The sequence below is a fragment of the Poeciliopsis prolifica genome, unplaced genomic scaffold (genome assembly GCF_027474105.1).
Source record: "Poeciliopsis prolifica strain line A6 unplaced genomic scaffold, Auburn_PproV2 SCAFFOLD067, whole genome shotgun sequence".
In the NCBI taxonomy this organism is placed as follows: domain Eukaryota; kingdom Metazoa; phylum Chordata; class Actinopteri; order Cyprinodontiformes; family Poeciliidae; genus Poeciliopsis; species Poeciliopsis prolifica.
In genome coordinates, this window is record NW_026562442.1 from 1,161,620 (window position 1) to 1,175,419 (window position 13,800).

At 42.7% G+C, this 13,800-nt stretch overlaps 2 protein-coding genes across 4 annotated transcripts; one reads left to right on the forward strand and one right to left on the reverse strand.

Moving 5' to 3' along the window:
- Positions 1-555: 555 nt before the first annotated feature.
- On the forward strand, positions 556-6,067 carry dennd6b (DENN/MADD domain containing 6B). Of its 3 annotated transcripts, none has more exons than XM_055020319.1 (20): positions 556-754; positions 1,046-1,084; positions 1,170-1,212; positions 1,294-1,397; positions 1,482-1,562; positions 1,643-1,748; positions 1,995-2,074; positions 2,153-2,215; positions 2,287-2,342; positions 2,437-2,559; positions 2,650-2,745; positions 3,218-3,312; positions 3,394-3,459; positions 3,534-3,598; positions 3,675-3,764; positions 3,837-3,890; positions 3,960-4,069; positions 4,671-4,773; positions 4,856-4,930; positions 5,004-6,067. In XM_055020319.1, exons 1-20 carry the CDS (start codon positions 614-616, stop codon positions 5,124-5,126), a joined length of 1,713 nt encoding a protein of 570 aa, XP_054876294.1. In that variant the 5' UTR covers positions 556-613; the 3' UTR covers positions 5,127-6,067. The 3 variants fall into 3 exon arrangements, with proteins under 3 accessions (XP_054876294.1, XP_054876295.1, XP_054876296.1); XM_055020320.1 differs by having other exon boundaries at positions 1,700-1,748; XM_055020321.1 differs by lacking the exon at positions 1,170-1,212 and having other exon boundaries at positions 680-754.
- A 713-nt stretch (positions 6,068-6,780) lies between these two features.
- gcc1 (GRIP and coiled-coil domain containing 1) lies at positions 6,781-12,248 on the reverse strand. Its single transcript, XM_055020467.1, has 5 exons — positions 12,074-12,248; positions 10,678-11,146; positions 9,867-10,505; positions 8,322-9,162; positions 6,781-7,337 (listed from the first exon to the last, which is right to left on the reverse strand). Exons 2-5 carry the CDS (start codon positions 11,050-11,052, stop codon positions 6,919-6,921), a joined length of 2,274 nt encoding a protein of 757 aa, XP_054876442.1. The 5' UTR covers positions 11,053-11,146; positions 12,074-12,248; the 3' UTR covers positions 6,781-6,918.
- Positions 12,249-13,800: the final 1,552 nt, after the last annotated feature.

The window sequence follows — 13,800 nt, forward strand, 5'->3', positions numbered from 1 at the left end:
AAAGTAAAAAGTAGCCATTCAAGAAATGATTCAAGTAAGAATAAAACAATATTTGGTAAAACATCCAGAAAGAGAGGACAAAATATATTAACATGCCCTACATCACACCTTCAGCAAGTTCTGCTAATACATCTCTACTGCTTTTGCTGTTTCTCTCTAAATCTCTCTGTGGCAATATGATTAGAAAGCATCAATGGAGCTTTCATTTCAACTCATCTGCACTTCCAGGATTATTATCAACTGTTATGTTGCCACGATTACGCATCATAACTGTCTGAAAGGACAAAGTACAAGAAAACTCCTTCTGGATGCTCAGCATCCAAAACCAGAGGGAATAACTATCCAAACAAGCAACACGTCAAACAAAAAGCTGTGAAGAAATCCACAAAAAGAATAAATCACAGCTAATAGTGATACATACGCATCAAAATGATAAGAAATAAAATATTACTTCACCATACCTGTATATAATGAATGTTTCACAAAATATTTAACTTTTTAACAATATTCTAATATTTCTGTGTTGTTCTGTTTGCTCAGAATCGATGAGTTTGGATCCGCCCCCCAGACCGTTTATTTCAGGGGAGCCGAATTTCGCACAACACCTGCCGCGATGGATCCGTCGGACGGGTTCGGTTCTCCCGGACGGGAAGAGGCTGCGGCAGACAGCCGAACCGCCTGGACCCGGTTCTCCTCCTGGCTGGAGTGCGTGTGTGTTGTTACCTTCGACCTGGAGTTTGGACAAGCCATTGAGGTGCGCTAGCTTAGCAGCACTAGCATTAATCTCCGTTTGAATAATGTTCCACTTTAAATCTGAGCAGTCTAGTAGAAAAACCCACTTTGTAAGATAAAAATATTTAAACGTAAAAAAAAGCCTAATGTCTAATTCTTAATTCGGTGAGTTTAGTAGCTGAGAAATCGATTTGTTTTTACAATTATTTGGTCATATTTTTCTCATAAATAAGACTTTTACAGAAATGAAAGCCAGTTAAATTAATGGAATTTTAAATGGAGTCTGGTATTCATTCATTCTTTCCGCTTGCAGCTAGTTTATCCGCAGGATGTCAAACTCACAGAGAAAGAGGTGATTTATTATCATTAATTGTATTTTCTTTTTCCCAATTAAATAATTTCATCTGACTTTTGGCGTTGTTTTGGTTTATTGTCAGAAAACCAGCATCTGTTACTTGTCCTTTCCTGACTCCTACTCAGGTAAAGAAACATTCATTAAATGCGGTTGTTCTGAGGACCTGAAGTTCAAAGGTCAAACGATGTAAATCTGATTTTCCCCAGGTTGCCTTGGGGACACTCAGTTCACCTTCAGGTTTCGCCAATCAGTTGGGCGTCAAATTTTCAGAGACGACATCTACAACAGAGACGCCGCCGCCACGCTGCAGGTGAGCTGACCTGAGATCTGACCTGAGATCTGCATCAGGTGTTTCCCACAGAGAGCAGGTAAAACAGGTGTGATGTCTCCTCAGAAGGAAATGGCACATTTTTTCGGCTACGTCTACTTCCGTCAGGTGAAGGATGTGTCTGTGAAGAGAGGCTACTTTCAGAAGGTACCTCACCTGTTCTCACCCTTACGTGACGTTTAATTTGATGAGGTCACCTGATGATTTATGATGATGTTGCCTTTCAGTCGCTAGTGTTGGTGTCCAGGTTGCCCTACACACACCTGTTTCATTCGGTGCTGCAGGTCATCGCACCAGAGTTCTTCGACAAGCTGGAGCCGTTCCTGGAAGCAGGTGACGACGCTTGTCTTTGACTTTCTGAAATCCAAAAGTTTAACATTTTTACGTTTGGAAGATTTTTTTTTTTTCTAGAGACTAATCTCAAAATTTCCAAGTTTTTTTTTTTCTAGAAATTAATCTCAACATTTTTGGTTTTTTTCCAGCAAATTTATGTCAAAATTTTTTTTAAAGGAAATTTGTGAGATTAAATTTTAGATATTTTTATACTTTTCAAGGTCATAAACTCTGTTCATCTTGAAGTTTGCAGTGAGATTGACCAGTGGCCCAACCCCTCACCTGGGCAGACGCTCAACCTGCCCATCGTGGGCGTCGTCCTACAGGTCAGCAGAGGTCAACGCAGGTAAATAAACGGAGAGACGTGTGGGAAAATCACCTTTTCTGTTATTTTTCTGTTTCAGGTTAGAATTCCTTCAAAAACAGACAAACCAGGAGGAAGTCCTGTCAGACAGATCACTAACGAGGTCAGATCCGTTCTCCCTTGTCCTTCCTGTCCCCCAGCTTCTGCTGTCATAGTAACAGCTTGTCCTTGTAGAGCCCGCTGCCAGCTCCAACTCTCCTCCCAACCATCCACGAACTGGACCTCTTCAAGTTAGTGCTGCCCCCTGCTGTTGTTATGAACTTGACCACTGATTGGTCCCAGCAGTATCTGTCTCTCACCCCCCGCCTCCCTCCTCCTCCTCAGGTGTTTCCAGTCGGTTCTGATCCACCTGCAGATGCTGTGGGAACTCGCGCTGCTCGGCGAGCCGCTGGTCGTCATGGCGCCGTCTCCGACTGTCTGCTCGGAAACAATCCTGGCTCTGGTCAGGTAGCTACTAAAAGAGCCTGGCGGCCAATCAGCAGGGAGTGTTTGCGTTGTCACGGTAACAGCAGGTGTGACCGCTTCCGTTCCTCTCAGCTCCATCAGCCCTCTGAAGTTCTGCTGCGACTTTCGGCCGTATTTCACCATCCATGACAGCGAGTTCAGAGAGTACACGACCCGGACGCAGGCGCCGTGAGTCCGATCACACTTTACACAACAATTAAATGTTTTATTTATTTATGAGTAAATGAAGGTTTTTTTTTTTACTTTATAAACAAAGCATATAAATAATGAAGTTTATTGTATAAACTATGTTTCATAAATTTAGTAATAATTTGAAAGCAAAAAATGCTTAATAGGAGAATTTTTTATTATATTTAAGCCTGAGTGAAGCTAAAAGGAGTTCTGGTTACATTTTTAAAAGTTGTTTTTAATTGCAACATGTTTATATTTTTAGCTTAATTTCTTCTCTAATTATGTTGGTCTTTCATTAAATGGTCTTTTCAGAGTCTGTATACAAAGGTTAAAGATTAATCAGTTGCCAAATTAGTTGTCCATTATTTCAATAATCAATTAATGGCAATCAAGCCGATTAATCGATTCAGCTACCAGAGCGATTTTTCCATTTATCTGTAGCTAACGTTTCTCTCTCTTTCTGCTTCAGACCTAATGTGGTTCTGGGAGTCACCAACCCGTTCTTCATCAAGACTTTTCAGAACTGGCCTCACATCATTCGACTGGGAGAGATCAAGATGGCCGGTAGACTTTGCTCTCGTTGTATCGGTTTCTCTCCGACTGCAGATCAGACCTCATTGGATTTGGGTGTCTGCGTTTTTCTAGGTGATCTTCCGAAGCAGGTGAAGGTGAAGAAGTTGTCCAAACTAAAAACTCTGGACACCAAACCAGGTAACTTAACCTGAATCGTCTTTCTGCTTTAGTTCACGCCTGCAGCTTGCTGTTGTTTGAATGTTTGTGTGCAGGGATTTACACAGCCTACAAAACGTTTCTACACAAAGACAAAATCCTTATCAAGAGGCTTTTGAAGGTGAGCATATGTCCATGTTGTCCGATGATCTAAAAACCAGCAGCTTGTTGTTTGATGTTTTTTCCGTTTTTTGCAGGGAATCCAGAGGAAAAGGCCGTCAGAGGCTCAGAGCGCCATTTTGAGGCGACACCTGCTTGAGTTGACGCAGAGCTTCATCATTCCTCTGGTGAGGAATCGGTGCAGAAGCAGGTGATCCTGCAGGTGAAACTGTCAGTAAACCCTCCGTCTTGTCTGACAGGAGCGGTACATGGCGAGCCTGATGCCTCTGCAGAGATCAGTCACACCCTGGAAGGTACGGCCCATCATCACAGCGGATCTCCAGAGGCCATAAAATGACCACCTGGTGTTTGTTTTTGCTCAGACTCCTCCGCAGGTTCGTCCCTTTAGTCAGGACGAGTTCATTTCCACTCTGGATCACACCGGTCCTCAGCTCACCTCCATGCTCAGAGGGGACTGGATGGGTCTGTACAGGTGAGTCACACTGCTGTGGTCCATCCATATCAGTTAATGGGAGTGTTTCCATTCCTTTACTGCGAGTTTTTAAAAATAACTGATCCATAAAAATGTCAAAAAATTCAGCAGAAAACTGTAACTCATTCTTATAACAGGAGTGCACCAATAAATTGTTCCAAATTTCCTTAATTTTGGGAATATGAATTGGCAAGTCAGACTTTTTAAACATTGGTCGTCGGTGATCAGCCAGAAAACTGCAATCGGTGCATCCAGATTATAATCCAGGTGTTTTTACACCCAATGCTGCTGCATATTCATCAGTTCATTTTCTGAAACATCTGGATCTGGATCTGGAGGTCGTAGGTCGAGTTAGTGTTTTTTATTTTCACAGTAAAAAAAAATATCCTTGAATTAAGAGTTTTCTTAAAAAGTAATGCAAAGCATCATGGGATTTGACTTCAGAGTAGCATTGATGTTAAAATAGAAAACAATGCAGAAATGGAAAAAGTTTTTGCAGTTTCTGCCACCACCGTGTTTGACTATCAGTATGTTGTAGTCTTTTGCTGTTTTTACACCAGATAAGCCTAATTTAAATTAAATATAGTTTCCTTCTGCTCAGGAAGTTCTTCAGGTCCCCGAACTTTGACGGCTGGTACCGCCAGCGCCACAGAGAGATGACCCAGAAGCTGGAGAGCCTCCACCTGGAGACGATCTGCGACGCAGTGAGTGTCTTTCCTCTCCTCCAGTGTTTGAATATTTCCGAGGAGTTTCCATCTTGTAACGGTGACGCTGGGTTTTGTGCAGGACCTTCTGGGATGGACCAAAGACAAGTCGGAGGTGGAGATCGTGGATCTGATCCTGAAGCTCAGAGAAAAGCTGGTAATGAGATTTAAAATGAGGAGAAGGTTCTGGAAAAAACCAGAATGTGTTCGTAACGGCTCGTTTCTTCCAGATCAAAGCTCGCCGGCAGCAGCTGCAGGTCAAAGATGGAGTTTTAGACAAACTGGACGCTTTCATAAACTCTGTAATCGGCTCGCTGCCTGAAGACCTGCAGCCCGTCCTGAACGCGCGCTGACGCCGTCAAACCTGAAAGACTGAAACCCTGAAATGAGCCCAAACAATGCAGACAAGATTCATGACGACACTGAAGATTTGAATTGATCTCAACAGGAAGTCCAACAGCAGACGGTCGAAACAAACAGCCGTTATTTTTCTAATCTGAGAAATTAAAAACACTAACATGCTGCTATCTCCATGTATTTTATCTTAATATAATCTTAATCTATTAAGACTTTATTCCCACATGATTTATTCTGACAATAGTGTGACTATTTTTCTGCTGGCTTTATTCTCGTTAAATAACAGCTTCAGTTTTCTGCAACTTTTTTCACGTGTGACTTAATTCATCTCAACAGAAACCCTGTTGACTTTTTTCCCTCATTACTTTATTTTCCTATAACTTTATTCTTGTACAATTTATTCTCATGTTTTGACTATTTTTGTACAACTTTACTTCTTGTCATTTGTTCTCGTACGACTTATTTTCATAACGTTACGACTTTATTCTCATGTTTTTATTCTCATACAACTTCGAACCATGACTTTAGTGTTGTGCAACTTTATTTTTGTATAATTTCTTGTATTACTTTGTTCTCATACGACTTTCTTTTTTGACTATTACGGCTTTATTCTTGGATGATTTTACTCTTCTACTATGAAGAATAAAGTCGAGTAAGACTCCTAGTCGAGTTGTGAATGTTGTCACGAGACTTTATTCCCACTGCTTACGGCTGAGACATTTAGATAGAAACTCAAAGTAGAAGTGAGATAATTCTGGCTGCAGAGATTTCATGATAGCAAAGATATTAATTTATCTAACAGAAAAGCCCAACTCAGAAAGGCAGACAGTCGAAACACTGCATTATTTTTCCAGTATTATAGAAAAATTAAAAACACTAACAGACTGGTCTCTCTTCATGTATTTGTGCTCTAAAAAATAAAACTTGAATCATCTGATCCTGGGTCTGTTTTGAACTTAACACTGAAAATGATCAGGTTCTGAATTCAGTTTCTTTGTACATCAAAATGTTGGTGTTTTTTGAAACAAAGTCCTGTTAATAATGAAAGAAACGTACAAACCAAATTTACCTGGTAGTTGCAGGCTTTGTGCACAAAGTTCATGTAACATCGTGTGGTTTTGCAGCAGAAGTGGGTCGGCGACTTTTTTTGCAACTTTTTGCAACAGTGACAGTAAAACTTAAAACAGTCATGCTGTGACATTTATGATGCAGATAATATGAACAGATCATCTCCATCTCCTCAGGTACATTTATTAAAACTATTGCTGTTTTAATAAATATACCTGATCAAAGACAACCAATCAGAGCGAAGAGGAGGGTCTGAGCGCAATCACTGATAAATGGAGGAAAATAATAGTCTATCGTTTATCTGCTAACTAGCTTTAGCATTCACAACAGAATATGCTAGCTGGAGCATAGCAGACTGAGATTGAATGTTTGGCAGCACAAAGACCCGCCTCCTGGCTCTGATTGGTTGCTTCTACTTAGACCTGGGAGAAGGAAAAGGAGCTGATTTTTCCTTTTTCCTGTCAGAACAGTGACAGTAAAACTTCTAATGAATTTAATCCTTAATTTTAATTATATTAAGTTCTGCAAGTTAAATAAATCTCTAAAAAATGTTTTTTCTAAGAATGAAGTCCAGAAAACAGATTCAATCTCACACAAAAAATAGTTTATTTTCCAATTAATTCAAAATATAAAGATCTGCTGGATTAGGGCTTTAATAGTCGTCACAGTGATCCAGTCATGGTCGTATGAGTGGAATTACTTATACGTCTCTCCAGGTGTTCACCTGCGTGCGGGGCCCCACCAGGCGGGCCCCTGCAGCTTCGTGACGTCCTGCTTCTCCTGTGGGCTGAAGTGCAGGATGGTCAGGATGGCGTTGAGCGTCTGCAGCCGCCCGCTGCTGTCCTGCAGCGTCAGGAACTTGTAGATGACGTTCTTCAGGTACTCCAAGTTGGCGCCCTCTCGGTTCTGGTCCCGGATCAGCTTGTCGAGGCGGCCCCGCAGATCTGCCGTCTCCTCCTCGTGCCGCTCCGCGTTGGCGATCAGCCGGGCCTGCAGCTGGTGCAGATCCTCCTCCAGGCGATGTTTCTGCCGCCGCAGGCCACTCGCCTCCACCTCCTTCCGTGCCAGCTGCTCGGCGTACAGCAGCAGGGAGGACTCGGTGGGCGTGGCCTGCCGCAGCGCCTCGCTCACCGCGTCACCTGCACAGTCAGACAAAAGACAGCAACGCTGTTACCATAAATCTCAGAGAACCTGTCATGAATATCTAAAAATATGCAAACCTACTCCTATAGTTCCTACAAAGTATATACATAAGTATGTAAATCTTATCAAGTATTTTTTTGATTTTATTATTCATATATGAACTGGGGGCCACAAAGTCATTAAATTAAAAATACAAACATTTGTTTGTGATTCTTTTTTGTTTTATCTTTTCCGCCATTTTTAAAAATAAAATCTGTAAACCAGGGGTTTCCAAAGTGCAGCTTGTGGGCCATAATTGGCCCCTGGACTGATTTTAAGTGGCCCTGCAACTACAATTTCAATATTACACAAGTTTCATCTCCCAACACAGACGGCTGATGGAGACTTCTGTTTATGATAATTACAAACAAATTTTCCCGTAATAAAAAATAATTGATGCAATAGAAAATATTCACTGTTTGAAAGCATCTATTTAGTGACTTTCACTCAAAAGCAGACTGCTTTTAATTCATTCAACATGGCGTTTTACAGCAAAATTTTATACAAAAAGTAACAAATCTGGTTTTTGTAGTTGAGTTTTTTCTATTTGTTTTTCCAAAAATGTGCCATTTAAACAATTTATTAAACATTTTTAAAAAGGCAAGTCCTTTTTATATTGATTTACACAACCATTCTGACAAAATGTCAAACCTTTTTAATTACTGTGAGTAGCTTACTGTTGAGCAAGTACAATTTTATTTTAAATAGGTTTAAAAATAGTAAAAAAGTAATTCTGACTTGGCAATTTTAGTCCATGTGACAAAAAGTTTGGGCAACCTGCTGCAAAAACACAAAATCTTACCAGATATTTTGGTCTAAATATTGGCATTGATTTGAATTATAATACAAAATGCACTTCTAGAAAATTATAAGAGGTTTTTTTAAGTGAATTTATGTCCAACTGTATATCGTTAATTAAACAATAATAATGAGAATAAAACCTTCGCAGTCGGAGGCGAAGGCAGCAGCTTCCTGCGAACCGTCGGCAGCGGGGTCGCTGGGGTCACGGCTGCAGGTGAGCACGGCGGCGCGCAGCCTCTCCAGCTCCTGGTCCTTCTCGTCCAGCAGCGCCATCGTTCTCTCCCGGTGCTTGTGGAGCTCCGCCTCCAGCCGCTGCAGTTCGTCACGGTGCTGCACCTCGGCTCGTTCCAGCTCCTGTCTGTGGGAGAGCTGCAGCGCCGCCGCCTGCTGCTGCCGCTCCTCCAGCTGTTGGCGGTGCTGCGCCTCCGACTCGTCGCTCTGGATCCGCAGGGTGATGTACTTCTCCCGCAGCTCCGCCAGCTGATCCCGGACCTCCTCCAGCTCCTTGGCCTGGCAGCCATCTTTAGCGGTCTTGTTCTTCAGAACCACCTGGGCGCGCAGCTTGTATCGCTCAAACTCGTCTCGCAGCTGCTGCAGCTCCTGCTGCTGCAGAGCTGAGGTTCTGTCCTCGGCGTCCGCCACATCCTGGATGTTTTGGTCCGGGTTCCTCTGAGCTGCCAGCAGCAGCAGCTTCTTCACCGTCTGCAGTTTGTCCTTCAGAACAGCCACGTCCAGCTGCGACTCGTCCAGACTGAGGTCGGTGCTGGACCTGCTGGAGGCGGCAATGGCCAGCGTCTTGTTCTCGATGTCCAGCTGCTGGATCCGGTCCCTCAGTCTCTGAGCTGCCTGCTGGTCCCGCTGCTTCGCCTTCTCACAGGAACCCAGCAGCTCTGACAACTCAGACACCCGCTGCTCCAAACCCGCGACCCGCAACTCTGCAGCCTGAGCACGCTCTCGAGCATGCTCCTCTGCCTCGCAAACCTGCAAAACAAAAACAAAAAGCATGAGACACACCTGCATCTCTGCAGCGTTAGCACGCTAACAATGAGACAAATCCAGAAAACTGGTGGAGAAATCTGTGTCTTTGTCACCAAGACCAAAGAGGTGATGGTGGAGTTTAGGGGGCAAAAATCTGTTTAAAGGAGACATGTTATTATATAAAATGTACATTTTGCCAGTTTTTGCAGTTTTATTTGAGACTCAACTCAATTTTCATGTCATTATGACAGTATTCTTATAATATCACCACTTTCTTCCGCAAAAAGATCAAAAACTGTTTAAATGTCTCTTAAGGAACAACGAAACTGCAGAAGTTAAGTATAAATTCTCAAAGCATTGATTTCTACCAAATATAAATGAGATTGTTCCTTTTATTTCAATAAGAGTTCAATCTAAAGTTTTTCTCCTTGTCATTTTGAGGTACAAATTTTCAGGAAGAAGTGAAACTTTTTTTGAATTGAGCAGTAACAGAGCACAAGAAATATGATCCAGATATGGTTTGGCATTTATCGCAACGTTTCTCATTTATTGTGATACATTTCTTGCTGTTAGAAATAATGATGTTTAAAACTCCAGAAAGTGTCTGTATTGTTAGTTTTATTATTTTCTCCACTGCTTCTCCACATATTTAGATACCAGACATATCTACATATTAAACTCCAGACTCTGCATGGTTCTGGTCTCACCTTCTTGGTCTCGTTGTGGATCTGCTGCTGGAAGGAGTTCTTCAGCTCCTGCACTTCCCGCTGCAGCTCCTCCACTCTGGGGTCCGGCTTCCTCTGCTCCTCCTCCGCTGCCTGCAGCCTCTGCCGCAGCTCGTCCCTCTCCTCCCTCGCCAGGTTCAGCTGCGCCTCTGACTCCGCCCCGCGGTCCACGGCCTGCGTCGAGGCCAGCAGGGCGGCGCTGGCGTCGTGCAGGCGCAGCTCGGCGTCCTGCCGCAGGTCTCGCTCCTGCTGCAGGAGCCTCTGCAGCTCCCTTAGCTGCTGGACGTGGTCCCCCTGCTCCTGCTCCCTCTCATGCTGCTGCGTGATGATGCGAGCACGGCCCTCCGCCACCTGCTGCTGCAGGGCGTGAAGCTCCGCCTCCTGCGCCACCATCACGGTGGCCAGACGCTCCTGCAGCTCCTGCACTTCCTGTTTCAGCTGGCGCTTGTCGGCCTGGAAGCTCGCCTCCATGCGGGATTTCTCCTGCGAGACGGTGGACAGCGAGGCGGTGAGCGTGCTCAGCTGGCTCTTCAGCTGGGCGAGGCGGCGCTCGGCCTCCACATTGGAGGGGGGCGGAGCTTGATGTTGCTCCGCCTCCACGCTGCCGCTGTCAGCATCAGGCTGCAGAAAAACAATTGCCCCATATTACTGGACTGAACATCAGGTCAGTATCCTGAGCCACACGCTCGCCGTCACATTGAGTCAGAAACAGCTACTGTCATTCGGTACTGGATATATAATGATAACAGAAACAATCATGTTAGATAACAGAAAGGAAGTGACTCAGACGTACCGTAGAGTCGGACCTCTGGCCCGGTTCTCCCTGGTCCTCCTCACTCTGCTCCCCTCTGTTGGTCTCACTGGCGGCGTCCACAGATGCTGCTGTGTCCACACTGTCCTCGCTGTGCAGAGAGCAACCGTCGTCCAGCAGGTCCAGCCGCCTGCCTGCGTCCGGCTCCGGCTGCTTGAGGTCCAGGTCCTGGGTGACGGTCAGAACCTTCAGACTGGCTTCCAGAGCCTCCTTCTCCTTCAGGAGGCTCTTGTAGGCACGGACTACATCCTTAAAGCGGGTCTGGTATTGGACCAGCTGCTTTTTTTGAGACTCGATGGTGTCCAGCAGCTCCTTCCTGCTGGGGCCGCCGCCGAAACTCATCCCAAACTTCTCCATGTTGGGCTCAGTCCAGGTCACACCGGTTCCATCGCCACACAGAGATCCAACTCATGCAGGTCTCATAGTGGACATGACTGTCCTCCTAACTAAACTAAAAGAAAGAAATGCTACATCACACATCTGCAGGCACAATTAATAAATTAAAATCAGCATCAAGCTGTTTATGGAAACAAATTCTGTTTTTACATCAAGTCTTTAATTTCCTTTTTCCAATATTTGACTTTAAATGAATCAGCATGAACCCAGATATTCACAGGGCTTATCTTTTATATATATATATATATATATATATATATATATATATATATATATATATATATATATATATATTCAAGATGGATGCAAATGAAAATTTATTTTTGGACTACAATTGCCAATATTTGTGTTGACTTAATGATAATTTTTTAAATCTTATTTTTCTTGATGCACGAATGTTCAAGATGGACCCTGTTGTTCTCCTATAATTAGATAAATGCATATTCATAAGTACTTTATAAATATGTAGAAATTCTACATATTTTCTTTATCTGGTAGCTACTTTTCCTGAAATGCAGTTTAATATTCAACTCAAACTACTTCTGGATCCAGTCGCAATCCAGATTATTTTTTGGTGATTTTTGGAATCTGGTTCTGCTATTCGGGATTTAATACCAGCAGGATCCGGTTTCGGATTCAGTTCGTTTGCATCCTTAAACAGTGACTTCCTGGTGCAGCAAAGCAGTCTGTAAATACAAATCGTTTGCATCACGATCTAGTTCAGCAATACATTGAAATAGTTTGAATTCCGGTTAAAATTATGAAATAAATGTAGAATTTCATGATCCACAGGATTCAGAGACAGAAAAGCTCTAATTTAAGTATAAACTGTTTATCTATGTATCTTATTTTTGAGTCACTTGTCTTAAATGTGTTTTAATTAAGCAAATTTCGTTGTAATCTGCAGAAATTGTTGTTTTACATTCGAACTATCAAAAAGTCTGAAAACTTCACCATCCCGCCGGTTGGATCCGGGTCTTACCTGATAATCGACTTTCTGATTAAATAATCGGCTTTTAGCGCGTTAGAGTCACAAACTATTTAAACTAAATATGAGTAATTGTCGACATCAAATCGAAACACAACAAACCGGTCCACATAAATCCTGTTAGTCCTCTCCTATCTCACAGCAGCAGCTGTTGACAGCCGCCATGTTCTGCCACAGCGGAACTAACGAGAAGGACCGCCCTGCAGCCAACAGGAAGAGGCGGGACAAATGTCCTTATTTGGAAATGGCGCCATTGCTTTCCGGAACTGAAGAGGGCGCTATGTCCTATATTATTTGAGGTTAAAAAAAAATGAAAAAAATCTTTTGAAATATGTTTTGGATTCCAATTATGGTTAAAACAATTATGAAACGGAAAATATTATTAAGTAGTAGTTTGTTGGTTTTACTCTTTCTTATTCTTTTTGTTATTAAAGCTGCAGAGAAACTTTACTCCACTTTTGAGAAGTGTAGATTCAGTATTAAAAGTAATAAAAGTTATTACTACTACTGTAATACTTTAACACTCGATATGTAACTGTGGTACATATAGTTTCTTAAATAGAAAATATATTCACATTTTTATACCATTTGAACCATTTTTATGTTTTTCATTTAATTTTATTTTTTTTAAATATGTTTTTGACCTATTGATTCAAAATCAATGTGAAATTATTCTGCTATTCTTTTATATTATTTTCTTTTAATATTGTCAAAATTAATAATTTTTCCTCAATAGCTTCCAAGTCATGTGAGTCGTTGACTCACATGACTCTCAGTGCTGAGAGTGCCTCTCAGTGCTGAGAGTGCCTCTCAGTGCTGAGAGTGCCTCTCAGTGCTGAGAGAGTCACTCAGTGCTGAGAGAGTCACTCAGTGCTGAGAGAGTCACTCAGTGCTGAGAGAGTCACTCAGAGTACTCACCCATCAAGCCGCTCGAACTCCTAAAAGTACCTCAAAGTCGGTCTTCCGTGTTTAACTTTAAAACTCCAGCTGTCACTCTGGATAAAGAGGGTGCTTCGGACCGTTCCGCACCCGGGTCTTGAACTCAGACCCATCGGAACCGCAACGCATGTGTTTACGCAGTGCGCCAACCGAGCACCTACTGCTCTTTCAGTTCGAACTTCTACAAGTATCCCAAGAACCATCGGAACAGTTAGTCTTCCATGTTAAACTTTAAAACCATGCCTGAAGCAGGCCTTGAAACAAAACCCAGTCTGTATGTAATGCACCAACCAAGCACCTGCTGATCTTACCATTCAAACTTCTACAAGTACCACAAAGTCAGTCTTCCATGTTAAACTTTAAAACTCCAGTTGTCTCTCTGGATGCAGACTGTGCTTCGGAGCACAGTCTGCCTTACGCGGGAACTTAGACTCACCCATAACACATAGCCAGCTAAGGTTTCAAAAAGAAAACACAAAATCAGTGTGGAACTTGTCTTCGTTTTATGAGCACAACCTCTTTAAAGAACAGTTAGTCTTCCATGTTAAACTTTAAAAGCATGCCTTAAGCAGGTCTTAAGGCATGCTACTTGTAGAAATTCGAACGACAAGATCGGCAGATGCTTGGTTTGCACAGTGGATCGAGACTGGGTTGCTGTCCATTTGCATGTTACCCAATAGGTTCAACTTTGGTCTTTTCTTTGTTACATGACTTTCTCAAACTAAAAATAAGACTTTTAATTTATTCTTCACACGCTTAGCTGTTGGTTGAACATGATTTTA

Coding starts and splice junctions, on each gene's coding strand:
- gcc1 (XM_055020467.1), bottom strand. CDS start 11,052: ATGGAGAAGTTTGGGATGAGTTTCGGCGGCGGCCCCAGCAGGAAGGAG. Junction 10,506..10,677: donor GCCAGAGGTCCGACTCTACG/GTACGTCTGAGT, acceptor GTTTTTCTGCAG/CCTGATGCTGACAGCGGCAG. Junction 7,338..8,321: donor CTTCGCCTCCGACTGCGAAG/GTTTTATTCTCA, acceptor CTGACTGTGCAG/GTGACGCGGTGAGCGAGGCG.
- dennd6b (XM_055020319.1), top strand. CDS start 614: ATGGATCCGTCGGACGGGTTCGGTTCTCCCGGACGGGAAGAGGCTGCG. Junction 1,563..1,642: donor AGAGAGGCTACTTTCAGAAG/GTACCTCACCTG, acceptor GTTGCCTTTCAG/TCGCTAGTGTTGGTGTCCAG. Junction 2,216..2,286: donor TCAGACAGATCACTAACGAG/GTCAGATCCGTT, acceptor TTGTCCTTGTAG/AGCCCGCTGCCAGCTCCAAC.